The sequence below is a fragment of the Dipteris shenzhenensis genome, chromosome 32, assembly GCF_047967505.1.
Source record: "Dipteris shenzhenensis isolate YYH24624 ecotype China chromosome 32, Dip_SZ_1.0, whole genome shotgun sequence".
Classification (NCBI taxonomy): domain Eukaryota; kingdom Viridiplantae; phylum Streptophyta; class Polypodiopsida; order Gleicheniales; family Dipteridaceae; genus Dipteris; species Dipteris shenzhenensis.
The window spans coordinates 678,109-701,466 of record NC_141627.1 but is presented as its reverse complement, the minus strand read 5'-3'; the positions used below and the strand labels follow the sequence as shown (position 1 = coordinate 701,466).

Genomic DNA, 23,358 nt, shown 5'->3' with positions numbered 1-23,358 from the left:
AAGAGAGGGAGAAGAGAGAGCAGCGAGGAGCGGCGATCTGAGAGCAGCCATGAGCAACGGACGTGAGTAGCTGCAGCGATGAGCGATGGACGTGAACAGATGGGCGAACAACGGACGTGAACAAACGAATGTGAACATTGATAAGAGCAAACAAACGTGAACAATGGCGTGAAAAAATGGAGTGAACAGTGGGCCTGAGGGTGGGGGGGGTCTGAGGGTGGCGGACGGAGAGGGGGGGTTTTGAGGGTGGCGGACGGAGAGGGGGGGTTGAGAGGTGACGAACGGAGAGAGAGAAAGAAAGAAAGTCATATTAACGTCCGTAGGAGACCTCACGGGTCTATGGGACAAAGTACAAAATGTCAAAAAGACTTGCAACATCTGGATACGCCAGAGGGTTGAGGAGTGCACATGGCATCTCAGCTCGATTATTATATCACACCGATATATACTAGGACTATAAAGCTAATAGAAGTGGCCTTCATAACATCAATTTATGACTGAGAGTCTTTAGGTTTAGATTTGAAATCCCTAATTAATGTTGTTCCATCTCTATATACAGCCCATTTTCCAGCTTTATGTGCATCCTTCATTTTGGTGAGCTCGACACTCCTCTGTTTGAACTGAGTTAAGGTGAGTTCCTTGGAGATCCAAATCCTTGTGCCCGTCAACTTGTTTGTTCGTCGAAGAATCTTAATTCTCCCCACTCTCTCCTTGAAAAACACTTGTACTTGCATTCCTGTTTGGGAGACAGCCAATATCATTATGATCCCACTCTACTTGTGGTATTTCCTTCTTGAGACATGTAGTCCTCTCGTCTGCTGTGTAATCCTCTTCTTCATTGAAAAGGCCAAGGCAATCCTTGGGCAGTATGGTCTCTGTGCCCCTTGTCTAGTTGTGCTATGTCGGATCCCTCCACTGATCCATATATCTCTCATGTCGGCTAGCTCCTCCTCCTCTATCATCATAGAGTGCCCTGGGGCTGAGTCAAATGCATAGAAATCCGTGACCTGCCTCTGCGCTCGGTCTACGTCGATACCCTGTGGTGCGGTGGTCCCATCCTCCTGCTCTCTGATATGTTGTAGTAGTATCTCCCTCCTGAAAAAGGTAGTGGTAGCGCCCTCGGATCTCATAGTAGGTAGGGCAGACACATAGAAAGTGCTCCTTTGTCTCGACCGCCCCCATCGTGCATAACCTGCAAGTCCGCTGCTCTCTGGGTATGCGTGCAGCTCTCCTCGTCTCGATCCTTAGCTGATGGGACGAGACCCGCATCTGTCTGATGGCAATCCTGAGTGCGTGTGAGACTCCTTTGTCCTCCAGATACTGAGGTTTGATGATGAGCCCATCTTCCGATACTCTCAAAAAGTGGTCATAGTAGAGCTGGGTCTTGGTGGGGAACTCCTGGTCCCCCCCCTAGTGCGAGATGTGTGGAGCTAGAGGAGATCTAACCGTATGATGCGGTTAATCTCATCTCGTGGGATTGACTTGGGCGGTGCATCCATGCTATATTGAAATGGGGGAAGCCGATCCATCTGAATGCCGTGACTAGCAAACCATGCGGTGATGCGTGCAAACCATGTTGTACCTGCCCCACTCTTAGATAATCGTATGGAGGACTCTAGCGCCAGCCTCGGAAGTCTCTCGCGAGGTAGGTCCCAAACTTTGTGGAGGAAAGTCACTGTCTGAAAAATGGCATCAACCTAGAGAGGGGTCATGGCAAACTTTGCCTGTACTATCTGATGGGGGACCGAGGGATTACTCTGAATCATCTTGGAGCCCATAATCACTTGTAGCCGCTTGAATCTCTTCCATTCTGCTGCTGAAATATCACCCCCCCAAAAAGGTGCCGCATACATGGTGGTCGGCCTCACCAGAGTGTCGAAAAGCCAACACTTCGTCAGTGGGTCTTGGAAGTGTGCCTGGAAGCACTGTCGCTCTGGACGGGCCAAGGCACCATGCCCTCGTGTGAGTCGTGCTCTGGCTGCGTGGGTCATCGTGAAAACTGGCCCTGTGAAAACTGCACCCAAATGTGTAGGACTGGACAATCTCCACTGGCTGACTCTAGTATGTAAAGCTATGTCGTTGAAGCACTGCGTAAGAGGTGTTGAAAATCATGACCTTGGTCTTCCCAAGGTTAACCATCAGGTCTCTCTCTCTACAAAACACCACCTCTAGGGCATCTAGATGTCTGTGTGGTCCCTCTGGCGAAGATGATAGGAGGACTATGTCATCCGCATACAGTAGGATATGTGTCATCAAGTCTGCTAGTGGTGCTCCCTCGCCTCCTAGGCGGTCTATGAAAGATGTAATCTCATCAATGTAGAGCCCGAAGAGAGTTGGTGAGAGAGGGCATCCCTGATTTACTCCAATCGTGCTCTCAACCCAGTTTGATAGGCCTCCTGGGACACGAACTCTCCCTCTAACTGGCTCCTATAGGCTCACCACCCCCCAGATCAAGACCTTTGGAATGTGCATATCCTGTAGTCTCTTGATCACGCGGGATCACGGGACAGTGTCGAAGGCCTTCCGCCTACCCTAGAGCCCACTACCCATGTGCCTTTGTATGGCTGCTGATCTTCCTCTCTAGTATCAATCCATAGATCTTGGCCAGTGTGTGGCCAATCATGAGAGTGCGATAGTTCCCAATATCCCTAGGGTCGCCTGCCTTGTGTATCGGTACTATGGTGGTGGTACCCCATGAGGGTGGGAAGCCGTGACATATGGCGTGGTTGAACATCTATGCTAGTACCGGAGCCAAAACCACCTGTCCATGATCAAAATGCTCAATCCGTAGTCCCTCATGGTCCTGTGCTCTCCGGTTGTGAAGCCGGCTGAGTGCAGCCCGCACGTTCTGTGCAGTGAACAAGTGGCAAGTGGTGGGCCGGGGCATAGTGGACATATCAGGTGGTGTCTACATCGGGACATCATAAAGAGAGCATGCATAAGTGTGCCAAACAGTTGGGTCTGTGATGGGTATAGGTGGTTTCCCCTACGATAGAAACCCCCAACCAATGGTGGGATCCCCCCCTCGGAATGAACTGATCACCTCGTCCATTCTACGGATGAGGAAGGCCCGCCGCTTACGACGTGTCAGTCGTCGTGAAACCTGCTGTGCCTCAGATGATGTCAGGTTGCCAAGGGCTCGCTCGCGTGTGAGGTGAGCTCTCATCTCTCTACACTCATCATCATACCAAGGATTTTGTGGCATCTTCCCTAGTGAGGCATGTGCAAATCGAGTCGTGTGGAAGGACCTGATGGCTGTGTTCATGACTACTATGGAAAGGGTGTTTGAGGCGTGGGCGAGGTCTACATCATCCCCAAGTAGTAGAGCTGGAAGCCCCTTCGCCAAGTTGCTCACATAGATGGGGTCCAGGGCACAAGCAAAGTGAACCTGTACACGAGTGGACGCGGGGGGGACCCTCTCTGTGGCTGGCATAGTGGTAGAGATACAAAAGGCTAGGTACGAGTGATCAGCACCGAGTGGGGGAGGGGGCACAGTAAAGTCGTATATCCGTGAGGTAAAGGTCAAGGAACCGAATAGATAGTCCACTGTGCTTGTCCCTCCACCATGTGGGAAACAAGTGAGACCACTGGATGATGGCCATCTCTGTAGACCATTGTAAATGATCAAATCATGAACAGCCCTTAGCTCAAGTAGATGTCGTTCATACTCTTTCACATGTGGTGCATCTGCAGAGTGTCTCACTATCGCGAGCTCAGCTGCATCTAGTTTTGGTGCTATGATGGAATCCGATGCAAAATCCAGTAGGCCCACCTGCCTATTCCCTGTGCGTGCATTGAAGTCACCAAGAAGAAGGATGTCCCCCTGCCTGGAGAATTCAGTGATATCATCCTGAATCGACTCATATGGATTGTGCCCTTCTGTGGTGACCTCACGTGCATAGGATGAAGTATCTGGAGGGAAATAACACACTGCTATGAGAATCGGTTGTGTGTCTGGTAGCTGGACTTGTATCCACATGTGTCGCGCATGCTCTTCTCTCTGTGCCGTTGATATGAGAGGTCTCATGTGTGATCTAAAGAGGATAGCCACCCCCCCTCGAACCCTGCACAGCAGTGTCTCTCCTGGTCTCCTTCCTATGAGATGACTCCCATGTATATCCTGTCACGGTGGGCAGTCCTCTCTGGGGGCTCTCACGTGTCTCAATGTAGAAGACATGTCTCTGTTAGTGTATGTCTCCGAGAGAGAGAGAGAGAGAGAGAGAGAGAGAGAGAGAGAGAGAGATGTATTAACGTCTGTGGGAGGCCTCGCGGGCCTATGGGACAAAGTGCACTGAAAAACAAAACTCATACAAGCCTCAAAGGGCTGGAGCAAAGTAGAATGTGCTCTGGGCGCTCTTTGTCTTGCGCGTGGTCTCTGCATCCCTCTCTCGGCGGCATTGTGTTGGCCCTCTCTGCTGATCCAGGTTGCCCTCATGTCAGCTAGCTTCTCCTCCACTCTGCTGTGTCCTAGGGCTGACTCAAATATGTACAAGTTTGTGACGCTTTGCAGTGCTCAGTCAGGCTCTATGTCCTATGGTCTAGCCACCTCCTGCTGCTCTTTGCTCTGTCCCAGTAGTGTCTTCCTGCGCTGGCGCATCTCCATTAGATATAGCCCAATGCAGTCCTGGTCATGGAAATCAATCGTGATAGTGGGCCGAAGCCACTTCCCTCCAAGTAGAGACAATGGTAGCGCCCCTGGATCTTATGGTAGGCTGGGAAAGCACGAAGAAAATGCACCTCTGTCTCAACCGTCCCTAGCATATATAGCATGCATATCCGTTGTTCTTTGGGTATGCTCGCGGCTCTCTCCGCCTCAATTCTCAGCTGATGGGACGAAACCCGCATCTGCCCAATGGCAATCCTCAGTGCATGTGAGATTCCTCAATCCTCGAGATACTGGGGGTCTGATGATGAATCCCTCCTTCGATACTCTCAGTAAGTGGTCGCAATAGAACTAGAGCTCTTGGTCCCTCCCAGGTCCGAGATGATATGGTTGATCTCATCTCGTGGGTTGACTAAGGAGGCGTGTCCATGTTGTACTAACAGGAGGGAAGTCTGTCCATCTGGGTAGTGTGCCTGGCAAGCCATGTGGATGACTATGTGTCAGGCCCGCTCTTAGACTCTAGGGCCAGCCTCGGAAGTCTCTAGTGAGGTAAGTCCCAAACTATGTGGATGAAAAGCACTGTCTGAAAGATGGCATCAATTGGAGAGGTGTCCCGGCGAATTGTGCTTGCACTATCTCATGTGGGATTGAGGGTTTACACCAAATCATCCTGGACCCCATAATCACCTGTAGCTGCTCAAATCTCCTCCACTCTGTCCTCGTGATATCGCATCCCCAGAAGGGTGCTACATAGATGGCAGTTGGCCGCACTAGCGTATCAAAAGGCCAACGCTTCGTCGGTGGATTCTGGAAGTGCACCTGGAAGCACTGTTGCTTTAGTCAAGCCAAAGCACTGTGCCCCCGTGTGAGTCGTGCTTGGGCTGCATGGGTCATCATGAAAATGGGTCCTGTGAAGATTGCTCCCAAATATGTGTAGGACTGCACTATCTCCACTAGCTCGTCACGATAATTGAAGCTAAGTCGGCGGAGCACTACGCATGAGGTGTTGAAGACCATAACCTTAATCTTCCCAAGGTTAACTATTGTCTGTCTTTGCAGAACACCTCTAAGGCCTCCAGATGTCTCTGCAGCCCCTCCGGAAGATGATATAAGGACTATGTTATCAGCATATAGCAATATATGTATCGTGAGATTGCCCAGTAATGAATCCCTCGCCCCCTAGGTGATCTATGAAGGACGTGATCTCATCGATGTAAAGTACGAAGAGAGTCGGTGAGAGTGGGCAACCCTGCTTCACCCGAATCGTTCTCTCAACCCAATCCGATAGATCACCTGGGGCTCGAACTCTACCTCTGAGTGACTCATATAGGCTCATCACACCCCAGATCAGCGTCTGTGGAATCTACATCCCTTGTAATCTCCTGATCATGCAGGATCGTGGGACAGTGTCAAAGGACTTCCAAAAGTCTACGAAGCATGTGTAGACTTTTTGGTGTCTGGATCTCGCCTCCTCAATGATAGCTCTAGAGTAGAGTCCCATCTCCTGAAACCTGCCTGCCCTAGTGCCCGCTGCCCCTATGCCGCTGTATGACTGCTGATCTCCCTCTCTAGTACCGATCAATAAATCTATCTATCTATATAGAGCTTTTGTTGCATTGATTTTAGTGAGGCCTGAGAGTGTGGAAGGATGGAGCGAATCAGGAATTGTGAAGTACAAGGCAAAAATCTAAATTTGTATGATTGGACTCATTCTAGTCTTACAAAGGTATATACAAAGAAAATGTTAAATGACTACAAAGAAATTTTCTTTGCCTTTGCTGATGAAGATGCCTTTCATGTAACCCTGTGTGGGAATTTGACATCTCCAAACACAGGGTACATCATATCTGTCTGTGGAGTCAAGCCAAGCAAGATGTCCTGCCTGCAAGGCACTTGTGATTTTACTGGTTTCTTGCAGAACTTCTACACAGGCTACAGCATGCCAAAACCTTACTTGCGGCCTCTAGCCAACTTTAGCATTTTACACCTGATTTCATACAGCCATAAAGCCATTCAATATCCACTACCAATAATTAAGTAAAATCTGTATTTCAAAACAACTCTCAGAACTGGATAGTCAGGTAGCATACAACAACGTAGATTGATGTTCAATGTGCAATTTAGGCGTCAACAGACGACCTTGCAAAAAACAATCAACATCAGCTCAATGACATCAAATCCAACAGAAGCGTGCAAGGCTCCAAGAAGGCACCTACACAGCACAAATCAAACGTACATTCACAGATCAGATTAAACCAGAAGATGTGCTGTTCACAACACTCTAGCAGCAGGTCTCATTCCTCATCATAGAGGAGGTGGAGCATTAGGCTTTGCCTTCCCCTCTGTTAAACGGTGTAAATATGGACAGCAGCATGGAGACTCCAGACCTATCCAAAGGCATTGACCTGTGCCTACAGTAGCAAGGACCTGCAAAGATGTCCGATCAAGGAAATTTCTCCATTGAAATAGTGCAGACATCCCAGAAGTATTGCAAGGGTAAATATGTGCCTCAAATTCAAGTCTGTAGATCAGCAAAGCACAATCGAAACCCTAACAGCAGTGACGGTAATACATTATGCACATCTGGAAACAGAACAAAACGCCTATATTTGCACATGAGGTGAATCAAATCAAAAGGAGAGGTCATAGAGGTCATAGATCGACTGTGTAGAAGCTCGGCAAAGTTATATATAGTATGTTACCTTTCATAAATAGTGTATATAAGGGAGGGAAGTGCCAAGCATGAGGCATCTCTATCCCAAGGAATCTTCATGCAGAAACAGAAAAGCGGTTTGTAAAGCTACTGCATATCATAATGATCGGTTGTCAAAGTGTTCAGTAAGTTCACATAACTGTTTTGAAAACACATAGTAAATCAAAACCTGCTTGAAGCCTCCCAAGCCTGACCAACATGTTGCTTTAAAGCCAACCTATCGGACATGGTATGACTGTGTCTCAAGCACTGACTGGTAATCCATGCTTGACATTTAAGAACTCCAAGTGAACACTATCCTTGGCCATAAAAGGGCTCTGCTTTCTAATTGTAGAAGTTCTGATGGATGGAAAACATGGCCTGGTGGCTGGTTGCATTGCAGACATTCTGACTCAGAATGAATGGTTTGCATTTTCTTTTCAGAAGCAACTATAATGCTTACTTACAAGGGGGTTGGACTTTCTATTGAGAGAGAGACAGGTTTCTGCTCCAAAAATTTGAATTATATTTGTTCTTTGCAGATGGCTGCCTACTGTGACACAGCAGGGTGTCGACGGCAAAAGATTCTTGGTCACTTTGGAGAACAGGTCTTTCCTGTCATCCACTGAGGCAAATATGTGTTGGGATGTTTTCTGCCACTGGTGAAGTCAGGTTTTGGAAGTTAGTTACTAATAACGTGATTATAGCTTTTTGCAGGTCTCTCCAGCATTATGTTCACAGGCTTGTGATTTTTGCCGGCATCAAGCACAAGTTTCAGAAATGCTGCAACAAATTTCAGAACTTGCAAGTGCACGTGGTCCTAATAGCTGCTATGCTTTTTTAAGAAGGTAGTCAATCTTGATTCAGTGGAATGGAATCTGATAGTTTAACCAAGGATTGGAAATTCTAACACATTATACCCGTTGCACATGGTTGGACTGTTTGAAATAATTCCTCGTCTGATGTTCATGTGAATTCATTTCACAGGCCCTGGATGATGATTTAGTATTATCCAATTCTTGTATTTCTTTCCCCCACTTTTCTTGTCTTTGTATGGGTTTTGATTGCATCAATCCATGGTTTGGTCAAACTGTCAAATTTGCTTGTATGACTAGGTTCTCACATAATTTCATTAGAAATGCAGCATAAATACAAGTCTGTGTATATTGCTTTCTTGTGTTTACAATGCCAAGGCTTTTCCTTTGTGGGACTTTCTTCCACAAACTCCGTTATTACACTAATTATTCTTTCTTGGTATTGCAGCAAGAATGATGGAGCTAAAGATACTCAAAGTGAATTCTGGAACTATTCAGATGAGGATGAGGATGATCTAGAGGAAGATATATCCACCTCTGATAGTGAGTATCTATTTTTGTCAGTTACTGTAGTGATCTTTTAACCTTGAAACTGTTTGTCGAGCTTGCAAAGCAAGGATAAATTCTATGTTTCGATGGATCGTTGTACTTGTGAAATTTGTGAGAGCGGAGAGAACACAAGGTTGCAAAAAGCTTGAGAAGCTGATATAGATTTCACTCAGTGAAATACCATAAAACTGTGGGTATCGTAGGAAACCCTAAGCCCTAGGCTAAGATTAAGTCAATAGAGTGACACATGGCATAGTGCCCTATCTATGATGGATAAATTATCACCACATGAACCTCTAGATGACCACATACTCGGAGTCCTACAAATGTCTAGGACTCTATACACTGGCTCACGTCATAATCTAGTGCAGCCTCAACATTACACCCATTAAGCATTATCTGATCTATAGGGACGTAAGCCCAACAGGTTTTCGTGATTGTGTCAATTGTAAAGAGTTAGTTCATGTATTATTGTGAAGGAATTGTATCAAATAGAACTTTGTTTCTCATCCTGTAGGATGGTACATGCTCTCCTCTGCTTTGGCAACGGTTTTTTCCTGCCTTAAAGAGAAGAACTTCCTATTCATGCTTGAAAAGACCGCAAAGAGAAGAACCTTCTATTTTCCCCCCAAAGAGATGAACTTCTATTTATGCTTGAAAAGATCCCATACAAATCAACAATCCCTGGGAAACATAATACAACAAACTGCCTAAAAGGGAACCAGCCTGTTTCCAGAGAACCCTGCTCACTGCCTAGTGAATCTGTGAAACAGGGGCTATATAACCAGGGAATTCCTCGCGGCATGAATATATAATATGCTTGCAAGCCAAGCCTTTGCTGAAACGCTCCCATCTTTCGGCGGTGGTTTTGCCCTAGATCTCGACGTCCCACGCTTCCATGTGGTGCACAGGCTATAGATGATATCTTGCCATAATGCACGCACATTGTACGATGTTCCTAATCAGCCAGCACCTGACCTCTCACATGTACCACACCCACCTCATGCACGCTCTTCACAGCGGGTGGTGTCAAACACGCAACCCGGAAGCTTCACAAAGGCCGAGCAAAAGATCCTGAGGGCCTACCCACTGAATTCATTGCATATGGGATAGATACACCCATACACAAGGCAAGAGATCCCGTGAGTCCTGAAAACTACAGTACCATTATGATTGGACTGATTAGTACCTGGCTGTCAGGAGCAGATCCCTGGAGGACTGACTGGCAGCAAAGTATGGAAGGCTATGGGTAGAGTAATTGCCTGGAAAGAAGCACCTACATGGAGATGGTAGAGGGACCCTGCCAGCAGCACAAGGAAGGCAAAGAGAGGAGCAAGGGGGGCTGGCCCCTTGCCTTTATATAGGGCAACCAGGTCGGTTGGGCCAGCCAACCAAGTCGACCCACAAACCAGCAAATGGACCGGGCCCCTGCATGGAAAAGAGGGCCTAAAGCCCTAGTTTTTAGTTTGTGCGTACACATGAATGTTGTGAAGTACACAGACTTGATGAAGGATTGCTTCTATAGTGAACACTTCCGCGTGTAATTCCTGGGCTAACTATCAGTCTTCCACTGCGGGTACCCTCTGTGTGAGAGAGGTCACTTTTCTAACATGGTATCAAAGCTGACGGAAGTTCTCAGGAAGTGGAGCTTGAAGGCAAGGACCTTGCCAAAGGATGACCTTGATTCATTGCTTGGAGGAATTAGCTTTGGGATATGAAGGATTGTACCCAGTTGGGAGGCTCAGGTTGAGACAAGGTGTACGACACTCTAATCCCTTTTTCCTATTTCAGTTCATTATCATGGCCAATAGATACCAGATCCCAAACTTTGGTGAGACAAGCAAGCTTGATGGGACCAACTACCCGTTGTGGAAGATGAAGGTCCGGAGCCACTAGGTGTTGAGGTAGTCATGGGAGACTGCAACGGGGACGGAGTTGATACCTTGACTACTCCAACCACATCAACCTCGACAGCAGTGACAATGCCTGCAGACCCTGTCTTAGTGAGAGCATGGCATATCTAGGATGCGGAAGCCTTGGCTATCATTGCCTCCACCAACTCCATGTAGGTGCTTCTTTCCAGACAATTATACTCCGCCCATAGCCTTTTGTACTTCGCTGATGTCATCCGTGACTTGCTGCAGCCAGTTAGTCCTCCATGGATCTGCTCGTGACAGCCAGATACTTTGCTTTGGCTTGCTGCCCACATGGCAGCTCCATGTTTTTCTTCTCTCTCTGGTCCACCCCTCGATGCACACCTCATTTGGGGGCTCACAAGTGGGGAGGTGACCATTCATTTTCCAACACCCCCTCCCACCAACCCTCTCTCTCTCTCTCTCTCTCTCTCTCTCTCTCTCTCTCTCTCTGCCATGCTGCTTCCACCTACCCGCCATGCTGCTGCTTCTCCCCGCTATGCTGCTTCTCCACGCAGCTCTGCCCCCCGCCATGCTTGTCGCTCTGCTCCCCGCCTTGCACGCTGCTCTGCTCTCCACCATGCCTCTGCCTAGCTCTGCCACGCCTCCTGCTGTGCTGCTTGCTGCACGCTGTTTGCTGCCCGCTGCGCCTACCTCCCCTCCATGCTTGCTGCCTACGCTGCTGCGCCCCCCTTTCCCCCATGCTGCTATCGCGGGTGTCACCCAGGCTGCGCCTCTACACCTCTCCACCATCGAAGGAGCTGCTGCTGCGGGAGCCCCCGCGCTCTCATTGATCCCAGGACTGACCTTCTGGACGAAAGCGGAGAAAGTAGAAGACCCGAGTCCCAAGGCTTGCATATCAACACTTAAAGAAATATATAAAATACAAAAAAAAAAATTGAAGGCCTACGCAAAAAGCTGAGAAAGAAAGAATTAGCTCTGCCTAATGGGCCCAGATGCTGTGTATCTCAGCTAATAGGGAGTCCCAAGCATCTGGTGGGGGCCCAAGATATCTTGGTCCAGGTGGGAACTGGGTCTCGAGAGGGGTTGGAATGAAGGTGGGTTGCCGACGTTGTACTGAGGGTGGGGACAGCATGATCTGGGTGGGGGAGTGGTATGTAGGAGTAGCGAGGCCGGACGAGGTGATGAAGGGTGGTTGACTGAGAGGTAGAGGTGATGCGAAGGGAAAGTATTGTGGAGCCGTGGCCGGTGGGGCAAGTGGTGAGGCTACTGGAGAGGAGACCTGTGATGATGATGTAGGAGAGGGGGAGGAGAGAGGTGGTGTAGATGATGAGGCGGATGATGGTGGTGAAATAGTGGTGGTAACCATAGAGGTCGGGGATGTGGTAAGGGGCATGGGCTTTGGATGGGCCCCTTTCTTCTGGGCCGCGGTGCTGTCCACTTTCAAACCGCTCCTGTTGTTGTGTTTGTTTAAGTCCTCTAGACTGAGTTGCTTTTGTGTTTTCGCCTTGTCACCGTTTCCCTTCCCCATCTCCACACGTATGCAAATTTGGACCGAAGGGTCTCCTACCTAGTCTCCTGTCCTCATCCCCTTGTTCCCTTCATTATGGGGGAGGCAGCAGCGGGTAAAGAAGGGATTGCAGGAGGTCGGAGCTGTTGAAGAGAGATTAAAAAAAAAAAAAAAAGGCCGGAGCTGCGAGCGGGGGTTATTAATTAATTAATTTTTTTTAAAAAGCAAGGGGGTTTGGGGGAGGGGGGGCTGAGCGAGGGGTAGCGGAGGGTAGCGAGGGTGTACGGAGGGGTACGGAGGGGTAGCGGAGGGGGTAGCGAGGGGGTAGCAGAGGGGTAGCGGATGGGGTAGCAGGGGTAGCAGAGGGGTAGCGAGGGGGTAGCGGGGGGGTTGCAGAGGGGTAGCGGGGGGGGGTAGCAGAGGGGTAGTGGGGGGTAGTGGGGGGCTAGCGGAGGGGGTAGCAGAGGGGTAGTGGAGGGGTAAGCGGGGTGGGTAGCGGAGAGGGCTAGAGAAGAGGAGCTCTCATAATGAAACTTCATAATGGCCAAGCGAAGGATCATGAGGGGCTATGCACTGAGTTCATTGCATATGGGATTAACCTCCTAGCCCCGATCTTAGTAAAGCTTTTTAATGAAGCGGTTTGTTTGGGATTTCCACACACTTGGACCATTAACACTATCTCACCCATCCACAAGGCAGGGGATCCCATGAGCCCGGAGAACTACAAGACCATTATGATTAGACGTGTCATGTCCAAGATTTATGCATCAGTAGTTGACTCCAAGGTTAGCAGACTTGCAGAGTGTCGAGGACTTAGAGCAGCAGGACAACAGGCCGGAATCCGGCGTGATCATGGAACCATGGACCACATTCTCACGCTCAGATGTATCATCGAGGAGGCGAGGTCACGGAAGTAGAGGGTTTATTGTTGCTTTGTGGATTTCCGCAAGGCATTTGACACGGTCCCAAGAGCCCGCCTCATACGGCGCCTACAGGACTTGGGTTATGACCAAGATATCATTTGGGCTGTCATGGCACTTTATGAGAGTTTCTGGCAGAGTTCGGGCAAGATCCGGGTGGACAATGAGATCATGAGTACCATCGGGATCAAACAAGGGTGTCCTTTGTCGCCTACCTTGTTTGGCCTCTACATTGACAAGCTTGAGACAGTGATGCAGACATAGGGGGGTATAGGTTGCTCTCTTGCAGGCACGCTGATCCAGATTTTTCTCTAGGCAGATGATGTGGCTCTCTTGTCTTCCTCAATAGAGGGGCTTCAGAGACACCTAGACGCACTACAGTCCTTTTGTGAGTCTCATGATTTGAAGGTCAACCTGGGTAAAACCAAGGTCATGATCTTCAATACATCTCGAGCCATCATGCGTCAGGAGCAGTTCACATTTGCGGGGTCATCTGTTGAGATAGTTTCATCATACACTTATCTTGGGGTTATCTTCTCCGGACCGTTCACTATGAGACCCGCGATGCAGGCACGCTTGAGTAGAGGGTATGCCTCATTCGCCAGGCTAGAGAGGCAGTGCTTCCGCTCTCACTTTCAGGATCCACACACCAAGGGGTTGCTTTTTGACTCCTTGGCTCTCCCAGCGGGGATGTATGGCAGCCCTTGTTGGGGGCCAGACTTGTCGGATACAGAGTGGGCCCGTGTGGAGCAGCTACAGGTTCTCATGTTATCATGGATGGTTCGTGGTAAGTCATCCGTTCCTCACCAGATCATTCAGGCTGATTTTGGGTCACCCCCTTTACAGCTAGATGCTGCATTTTAGGTCATCACATATTTGTACCGAGTTAGGGAATATGGGGATTATACCTCGGGGCGTAGCAGGCTACCATGGATAGCTCTATCCTCTTCTATGGCACTTGCAGCAGGAGGAGATCAGAGGTGCTGGTATGCACGTACAGAGAGATGGTTTCAGCGACTGGGGCTCCACATGGATAGACTACCTCCCTTCCAGTATAGCATGGATGCTTCGTTCTCTCCCCTCTTATCACACGAGGTCAACCAGGTTATTCGTGAGGATCTACTACAGCTACACACTTTTCGGACCTGGTTGGAACCGAGTGAACTCCCAGTGAAGCTTAGCTTCTACAGAGATCACTTCTTACATATCTTAGTGGAGGGTTTCATTGACCCACCAGGATACACACAGATTCACCTACCCCACTCGTTGAGCATCTCTCTTGGGCAGTTTCGGGTCTCTTTACACAGACTTCGCATCGAGAGCGGCAAAGCAAAGCGACTACCTAGGGAGCGGCGCATATGCACACTGTGTGACATATAGGAGGTTGAGACAGAGGAGCATTTCATCTTTAGGTGTCTTGTGTACTATTTGATCCGAGGATGTTTCCACTGTCTCTTTAGGATTTTAGCCCGTTTCCTCTCCTACCCAGACCAGCGGTGTTTGGCAGGTTTCATTCATGAGGCACTTAGACACCACGAGAGGATACTCCGAGCATTGAGATAGGAGCAGACTTCTTCCTCGGTTGATCCCTCTCAGAGCTCTATCACGGAGTTCTTTCAGCTAGATCACATGGACCCCAAGGAGACGAGGCCTCGACATTACCGTGACCCGGAGCTCGTGACCCGATAGCTCAGACAGAGGATCGACACACAGATCACACTTGGAGACATCCCCTCCTTGTTTAGAGTCAGAGCCCGACTGACGGGGTTCACAATAGCCCTGGTTAGACGCAGAGCTACGACCAGGAGATGTGCCAGGACCGCACCTTTGAGTGGCCGACAGCACTCTATTGCCGACTTCATGCCTCCACTGCCTCATCCATCCTGATATCTTGCTGTTGCTGGGGATGATGATGATATTGATGATGATGCTGAGATTGATATATAGTCGACCATCGACATGACTATGTTGTACGTTGTACTTAGGACTTAGTACTGCCATTCTGCATTTTTGCATTTTTTTCATTTTGCATTTTGCATTGGTATGGATGCTCGTTTAGTAGCTCCACTACCACAGCTCGTTGTATCAGGATTTTCAGTCTCATAGACCCATTGGTCTTCCGAAGACTTTAGTAAACTTTCTTTCTTTTCTCAAACCTCCGAGCCCAAATACATAAATATATAGACTTGGTAGCCAGCCCATGCTTCTTGGCTTTTCGCATCAAGCTTGGTGATGCTTTAGCCAAAATAGGATGGCTTTACTGAAAAGCAGGAGCTTTCTCCCAAAAGTGGGTGCTCCACTATTTGTAGTTGCTTTTGGCCTGTGAGCTCCGCCTTTAGAGCTTTTCTCCTTAAAAAGTTGGTGAATTTGCCACACACAAGTCTCTTGTCACAAATTTCAAGCATTCTGTGATGTCACTGTGGATTTCGTAACCCTTTCGATCATTTATGACAGTCAACATTGATATTAGTTAGAGCTTCTAAGGATTCAAAGAATGTGGGTTGTCAATGCTTGTTCTATGGTCCTTGATATTTTTACATCCATGTAATTTTGTTCTTTGGGCTCGTTGTTCAGATGAAGCAGCTCAGATTGCAGATGCTGTCATTAGGAAGCAGAGACACCTGAAAGGGAAGCTGGATTCAAAACTCAATAGTCTGTTGCAAGCTGAAAGAGAATACAACTCTAGACAACTGCAGAAGTCAGAAGTAAGAATTCATTCATGTTTATGCTCCTTTTAGAAATCTGGGATATACATTTTATTTCAAGTGTTGGTCCTGTGATCACCTTGGATATTCTCATAGAGAATACTTGGGTACTTGATAAGGCATCTTCTTTTTGCAAGCATAAGACCTGTATTTAAGCTCTGAAAATACACCAGGCAACGAAGTAAATGCCAGGAATACCTTATTACAAACAAAGAAGAATTCTGCAAAACCTGTAATGCTATGAACATTGGGAGGGGATGTCCCCAAGTATGATCTGTGTGTCAACCCTCTGTTTGAGCTATCGGATCACAGGCTCTGGGTCACGGTCATGTCAGGTCTCGTCTCGTGGGGGTCTATGTGATCTGGCTGAAAGAACTACGTGATAGAGCTCTGAGAGGTATCAGTCGAGAAAGAAGTCTGCTCTTGTCTCCGTGCTCGAAGTATCCTCTCGCGGTGTCTAAGCACCTCATGAATGAAACCAGCCAAACACCGCTGGTTTGGGTAGGAGAGGAGACGGGCCAAAACCCCATAACTATCTCTGAAGAGGCAGTAGAAACACCCTCGGATCTCATAGTAAACATGACATTTGAAGATGAAATGCTCCTCTGTCTCAACCTCCTGCATGTCACACAGTGTGCATTTGTGCCTCTCCGTGGGTAACCGCTCTGCTCTACCGCTCTCAATACGAAGTCTGTGTGAAGAGACCCAGAACTGCCTAAGAGAGATCCTCAGCGAGTCGGGTAGGTGAATCTGCGTGTATCTTGGTGGATCAATGAAACCCTCCGCTGTGAAGTGATCTCTGTAGAAGCCCAGCTTCACTGGAAGATCACTCGGGTCCAACCAAGTCCGGAATGTGTGTAGCTGTAGTAGATCCTCACGGATAACCTGTTTGACCTCGTGTGATAGGAGGGGAGAGAACAGAGCATCCATGCTCTACTGGAAAGGAGGTAGTCTGTCCATGTGGAGCCCTAGTCCCTCAAACCATCTCTCTGTGCGTGCATACAATCACCTCTGGACTCCCTCTGCTGCAAACTACCTCAACAGGGGACCCATCAAATGCGAACTGCTCCTGGTGCATGATGGCTTGAGACGTATTGAAGATCATAACCTTGGTTTTACCCAGGTTGACCTTCAAATCATGAGACTCACAAAAGGACTGTAGTGCGTCAAGGTGTCTCTGGAGCCCCTCTGCTGAGGAAGACAAGAGAGCCACGTAATCTGCGTAAAGCAGTATCTAGATCAACATGCCCGCGACAGAGCAACCTACCTCCCCTTGTGTCTGCATCACTGTCTCGAGCTCGTCAATGTAGAGGCCAAACAAGGTAGGTGATAATGGATACCCTTTGATCCCGATAGTGCTCATGATCTCGTCTGTCCATTCAGATCCTATTCGGACTCTGCCTGAAACTCGCTCATAAAGTGCCATGACAGCCCAAATGATCTCTTGGTCGTAACCCAAATCTTGTAGGCGTCGTATGAGGCAAGCTCTCGGAAATGTGTCAAATGTCTTGCGGAAATCCACAAAGCAACAATAAACCCTGTGCTTCCGTACCCTCGCCTCCTCGATGATACATCTAGGCGCGAGAATGTGGTCCATGGTCCCATGATCCCGCTTAAAACTGGCCTGCTGCTATATAGTTTATTATATAGAAAGAAAGAAAGTTTATTATAGTCTACGGAAGACCGATGGGTCTATGAGACTCGTAGAAAAGTTGATACAACAATAGAAAGGGTGGAGCTACCAAACGAGCATATTCATCTATGCTGAATGCTAAGTCCTAAGTAGTAAATGTCATATCATCAATAAAATGGCATCATCATCATCATCATTATCACAATCCTCATCATGTCGATCAATCCACATCACCAGGCCATGCCGGCTCTGGCCAGTACAATGTGGCCTCACAAGGTGTAAATGTCAAGGGGAGCTCGAGAGGGGGCGAGGTCTTGCTGATGTGTAGCCAGTGATGGAGCGCTGGCGACTATCTGTGGGCAATGTTTGTCTTGATCTCTTGGTAGTGAATCTGCTCCTAACCAAGGCTATTGTAACACCTGTGGGTCGTGTTCCAGGTCTGCACAAGGATGGGAGGTCACCAATGTGATCTATGTGTCCGTTCGCTGTCGAGTATGATATGCCTCGGGCTCTGGGTCCCTACTACGTCTGTAGTTGGTGAGTGTGTGGTCCGTATGATCTAGCTGGAAGAACTCCGTGATCTGGCTCTAGGAAGAGTTGGGCAGTGTGTCTGAGAAAGTGCTCTCCATGTCGAACCGCCTCATGAATGAAAGCAGCAAGGCACCCGTGGTTTGGATACGAAAGGAGTATGGAGAGGGGCACAAATCTCGTCTAAAGAGGCAATGATAGTGGCCATGGATCTCGTAGTACACGGGGCATCGAAGTGCGAAGTGCTCCTTTTGACTCAACCTCTTGCCGGTTGCATAGCATACATAGGCAGTACTCCCTTGGTATCTCGTTCGCTTTTGATTTGGAGTCGGTGTGATGATACTTGAAACTGACCGATGGAGGTCCTCGATGAGTGCGGCAAGTGAATCCGAGTGTACTTTGGCGGGACAATGAATCCCTCCTCAGAGAAGCGAAGGCAGTGATCTCTGTAGAAGCTGAGTCACTAGAAGCTCTCTTGGCTCCAACTAGGTTCCTGAATGTGTGTAACTGTAAGAGATCCTCTCGAATGACCTGGTTGACCTCGTGGTACCCAAGTGGGATAGATGGGGAGTCTAGGTTGTACTAGAAGGGGGGTAATCTATCCATGTGCAGCCTGAATCTCTCGAACCACCTGCGTGTCTGTGCATACCAGCCTCTCTCGTCCCCTCCATCTGCAAGACTCATGGACGAAGCCAAATGGCAGCCTACGTCTCCCCGATGTGCAGTCTCCATATTGTCTGACATGGTGTAGATAAGTAATGGTCTGGAATGCTGCATCTAGCTGCAGTGGAGAAGCGCCAAACTCGGTCTGAATGATATGATGTGGCACCGATGGTTTCCCCCAGATCATCCGTGAGAGCAAGAGAATCTGTAGTCACTCTACTCGAGCCCACTCTATCTCTGAGAGGTCGGGTCCCCAACAAGGACTACCATACATGCCGGCTGGTTGAACCAAGGAGTCTAAGAGAAGAAGGGGATGTCAGCTCACTGGAGAAGCAAGGATAAGAGGAGCAGCAGTGAGCAAAAAGCATGTGGAATGCACTAGGGAGGGGGGTTAAAAGGAACGACAAAGCAGGTGGAAAGACGAGGGGGGATCTGGGAAGAAAAGGGCAGGCTGCTAGAGCAGAGGTGCAACACAAAAATGGCACTGGAAAGGTGCCTACTCAGGTTCACAGGCAAGAGGAGCATGGGCCAGCATGGATGGTGGAAGCAGAGGAGACTGCGGGGGTGTACAGGCTTCAAGGTGCATTAGAAGGTGACAGAAGGTTTGAGCGGTCTCTTGCTTAGAGTGTTGGAGGTTTAATTGTAGGCATCAGACTTAAAGGCTGTTCAACCCCTAGTGTGGCTAGGCATGAATGACCACTCCCCATCGGGACCTTAATGTCACATAGGCACCTACAGTAGTCCTCTATACATTTGAAATGGCGTTACCTTGCATGTTGGGGGTTTATGTGCCTGCAGGGAGTGTTGAGGAAGACATGTGGCCTCCATGTCATCTACTACTATCTCTAGGCTGATTGATCCAAGTAGTATACAGACCATTTGAAAGAGAGTGATGAGCATGCATGTGTGCCTTGCCATTCTTCTTTCTTCCCCTTCATTTTCTACAATTGTTATTCCCTTCAGTTATACCGTTGTTGCTCGATTTACAGGATTTTGTCACTCTGTTCTTCCAGTATCTTCTATTTCTATCTCCACAGATACCTTTGTCAGGAGGCCTCTACGTTCAAACATGTAGTAACAGCTGCCAAAGCTATGCCCCATGATCTGGGAGAATTGTTATACCATGGACAGCAATCTTTGAGAAGAGATATTGCTTGTTCTTGCTCATCAAATTTATTTTGTGTCTGGCATAGGTGAAGGATTGCACATTAGCTTGTGCTTTTGGGTTTGTTAATACTAAATATTGTGCTTGATGATACTGTATGAATTGAGAATTCTCTTTTCCTTCGTAGGTTAATAAAAAAGGCTTATCTTGAGAACTGAACTCAGCTGCTAAAATCTCAAGATGATCTTTCCTTTTGTCCTTACATTGATAGTTATTCTTTAAAATTGCATGCAGAAAGGCAAGCACACTGAGAAGAACATAGTATCCCAGTCTGTGAGGGATCTGGCTCTGCAGAAGCTGACAAAAGCAGTAGATCAAACTCTTGCGAGTTACCAAGGATGCAGGTCTGTGTGTGTGTGTGTGTGTGTGTGTGTGTGTGTGTTTCCTTGTTCTAGCCTCTAGGACTGCATCTTTTTTAGAATCTTATTTATGTGGAGAATTAGCATGTAAGCAACAATATACATTGATCATCACTCTTGTTCTTCTCACGCCTAATGTATGGCTGGTCTCTGCAGCATGGACTTGAAATTTGTGGTGGAGACGTTAGAAAACGATTGCTTCCAAAAGTATGGCAAGTCTGGTAGATCTTTCTATAACTCACAAGTTGCAAGTACCTTGCGATGGTTAGCTTCATGTTCGCTGACGGAACTGAAGGCACGACTCCCAACAGAAGAAACAACACAGATGCTGACAGAATCAAAAAGTATGGGCACATCTGGGATACCGAGAACTGATGGGCTGTTGGACATGCAGAACAAAAGACTGATGGATGATTCTATTGAAACCAAAACAGCATATAGTGAAGTAGCAATCAAGACTTTGCCACCAATACCTTCTTTTGCTGCTTTTATGTGCAAGAAGCAAAAGACAACTAAGTCGCCAAAGGGGAAGCTTTAGAAACAGTTTGGGAATTCCACCAAGGCATGATCATAACATTGGAGCTGAATTATTTTGGTCATCCATCTTGAAAATGGGTCAGAATCCAATTTTTTGTTTTGATGATCTGTTATAGCTCGTTTTTATCCTTTCCAGATATGCTTCCATACATGTAAGGTGTCCAAGCTGCTTCATATTTGTCTTTCAACATGTCTTTCAGAAACCAGTCCCACACATCAGCTGGCTCTTCAAGATAACCATAAGTAGTTGATAATGTACTCTTTTCTATTCTGACAGGATGGGCAGTTGGGGGTATCTAATAAAGATGGTCTCTTTATTCATTGTTGCTAATTTTGTTTGGAAGACTAGCCATTAAAATCAATATGAGGGGGGGGCATATTTACGCTGACTTTTCTTGTTTTAAGCATGAAATAGACTTCTATTAAGTAGCCAAGGCAGAAATACATAATGTAGAGCATGAGAAACAAGTGGTAAGTTATCACTAAAAAACCGGAGCATGTGCATATCCCGAGAGAAACCAGGATTGTGGCTGCATGTCATGTGCATGGATTGATATTTGACGTGTATTGGGGTACACAAGACTAGCTCAGGTAGCTTGGGGAGTCTTAGGGCTAGGAAGGCTTGATTCTCGGGTTGAGTGACAAGGATACGAATCAGATTTAGGTCTTCGCTATTTTTGGTGCATTGGGACGTGAGCCTATGAAGGGGCCCAGAGGTTCAGTCTTCAATAGAGCCAAGGGGAGCAAGTCTAGTTCCCTAGTGCTAGGTCTGATCCTGGATTGAGTCACAGATGCGCGCCTGAATCTTAGCATAGCTCAAGGCCCAGCAGTAGATCCAAGGCCTCTAGGCACCACCTGGTGGTATGGGACACCAGGTTGGTTAGGATCTGGTTGGGAGTTCGTGCCAGTAGCTCAGCTCGTGGTGGCTTAGAGGGGACATCTCCTGATTCGGGATCTTATCCTGTAGGTGTCATGGTTGGGTGGTGAGCAGCCTGCTCAGATTCCTCATGTTTCGTGTGTTCTTGTGTTTGCTTGCAGCTCAGAGGTTTCAGGAGTGCTGGGGTCGTGTCGGTTGGTATTAGAGCAACTCTTGAGATATGAATCTTTGTTGCGAGAAAGAGTGGACATGATTTCCTCCAGGTATGATTCAATTCGAAATTCCTTGTGATACCCTGCAAGGGCTTGCTGATTCGTCAGTTAGGTTTTTTCTCGTCTGGATTGGGATAGAAGGGATGTGTGCAAGAGCCTAGGTGAATTTGTTGTGAAGCAAGGTGAGTCAAAAGAGTCGCTGGAAGTCCAGGGCGAGAAGGATTTTCAACTAGGAAATTGGAGTGGAGAGAATCTCATGGCGAGAGGATGGTGAGGTGATTTGCTTGGATAGGGCTGCCAAAGCGAAGTGCTAGGCTATGGTGGGATTCGGGGGTCCATGGGCATTCACCTGGCTGAGTAGTGGTGATGGAAGAGGGCAAGACGGCGTGTGTGATAGGAGCTGATCTGTCTAGGATTGGGTTGAGCAGTGTTCAAGGCTGGAAAGCTAAAAGAAGCGCTAGGCCTTCCAAGTAAGGCAGATTGCTTTTTTGGAAAGCTTGGCTTTCTAAAAGCGAGTATTCACCTAGCCTATATCCTGGCGATTTTTCCCTCCACCAGCCCGAAGTATTGCGCACGAAACCCTCTTCTCAGTCGCCTTCTCTATCAGATCCCATCAGCCAGGGCTGGTCTGCTGCAGTTCGTCAGTTCGGATCAGCTACTCTCCCTTTTTCACCACCTAGCCTTGCCATTTTCCCCCTTCGCTTACTGTCGTGGCAGTCCCTTGTTCGCTGCTCCTACTTTCGACTCCCACAGTTGCTTCCCCTTTCCTAGACTATTTTCTCCTCCGACTTTAGTTTTCAACGCTCTCGTTGTCACGATCTACTCATGAATGATTCAGTGGAACCCAGGCTTTCAGAAGGTGATCAAGACATGGATTACCACGGAGGGGACGGCCAGGGTCTTTATGATGATTTGATTACAAAGACTGCTTTCAGTGAATTCACCTCCGCTCTTGACGCAAAGTTTGAACTGGTTAATACGAATCATATGGGGTTGACATAGCAACTCCAAGGGATTTAGACTTCTATCATCCCCTTGACCAGCACTGTCCAAGCACTTACACATGTCGATGCTTTAGTTTTAGTGTTGGGTCCGAATATTACACTAGATCCCTATCTCGGAGATCAAAAGTCCAGGACCAATAAAGTGGTCGCACTTGGTTACACAAGTTGCAAGTACACTTCCAGTTTCACCCTATTATTTGACCTGGGCAGCTCTCACAATTTTGTGAACTACAAATTTGTGCAGAAGATGGGACTGTCCACGACACCAAGCGATCCCACCTACGAGGTGCAGCTTCTAGCTGGGAAGTAGTTTTGTGTTCGTAAGGTCGACGAACTTTCTATCGGGATTCAAGACTACACAGCTACTCTTACGTGCTATGTTATGCACTTGAAACATGTGGACTTGTGGATCGGAATAGAGTGTTCGATATTCGGATTGGATGGAAAGATCATATACTCTTTTTTGGATAAGGACACCCAATTTGGTATTCACTGTGATGATATTCCCTCTTCTCAAGGACCTATTGTATCTGCCCTGCTCCGCTTCCTCCCTTCCCGCTGCCGCCTCCTAGTTGCCGCCTCCTTCCTAGAAGCCCTCCTCCTCATCCTCCCTCTCTTGCTCATTTTCCTCCTCTCCTCAACCCCCTCCTCTCCTTTGCCCCCGCCCACCCCCCTCCCCCTCCCTCTTCCTTCTCCTCAACCCACCCTCCTT

At 48.0% G+C, this 23,358-nt stretch overlaps 1 protein-coding gene across 1 annotated transcript in view; it reads left to right on the top strand.

Annotated features, from left to right (window-relative positions):
• The window catches only part of RECQL3 (DEAD/DEAH box RNA helicase family protein), a 79,487-nt gene extending 58,649 nt beyond the window's left edge, over positions 1 to 20,838 (top strand). Inside the window, exons 14-19 of the mRNA XM_087370806.1 lie at positions 7,838 to 7,903; positions 8,013 to 8,143; positions 8,559 to 8,653; positions 15,538 to 15,668; positions 19,892 to 20,001; positions 20,173 to 20,838. Coding sequence (XP_087226932.1) covers positions 7,838 to 7,903; positions 8,013 to 8,143; positions 8,559 to 8,653; positions 15,538 to 15,668; positions 19,892 to 20,001; positions 20,173 to 20,554 — 915 coding nt within the window. The 3' untranslated portion in view covers positions 20,555 to 20,838. The remainder of the gene's footprint in view (positions 1 to 7,837; positions 7,904 to 8,012; positions 8,144 to 8,558; positions 8,654 to 15,537; positions 15,669 to 19,891; positions 20,002 to 20,172) is intronic.
• The last annotated feature ends 2,520 nt before the right edge of the window (positions 20,839 to 23,358 follow it).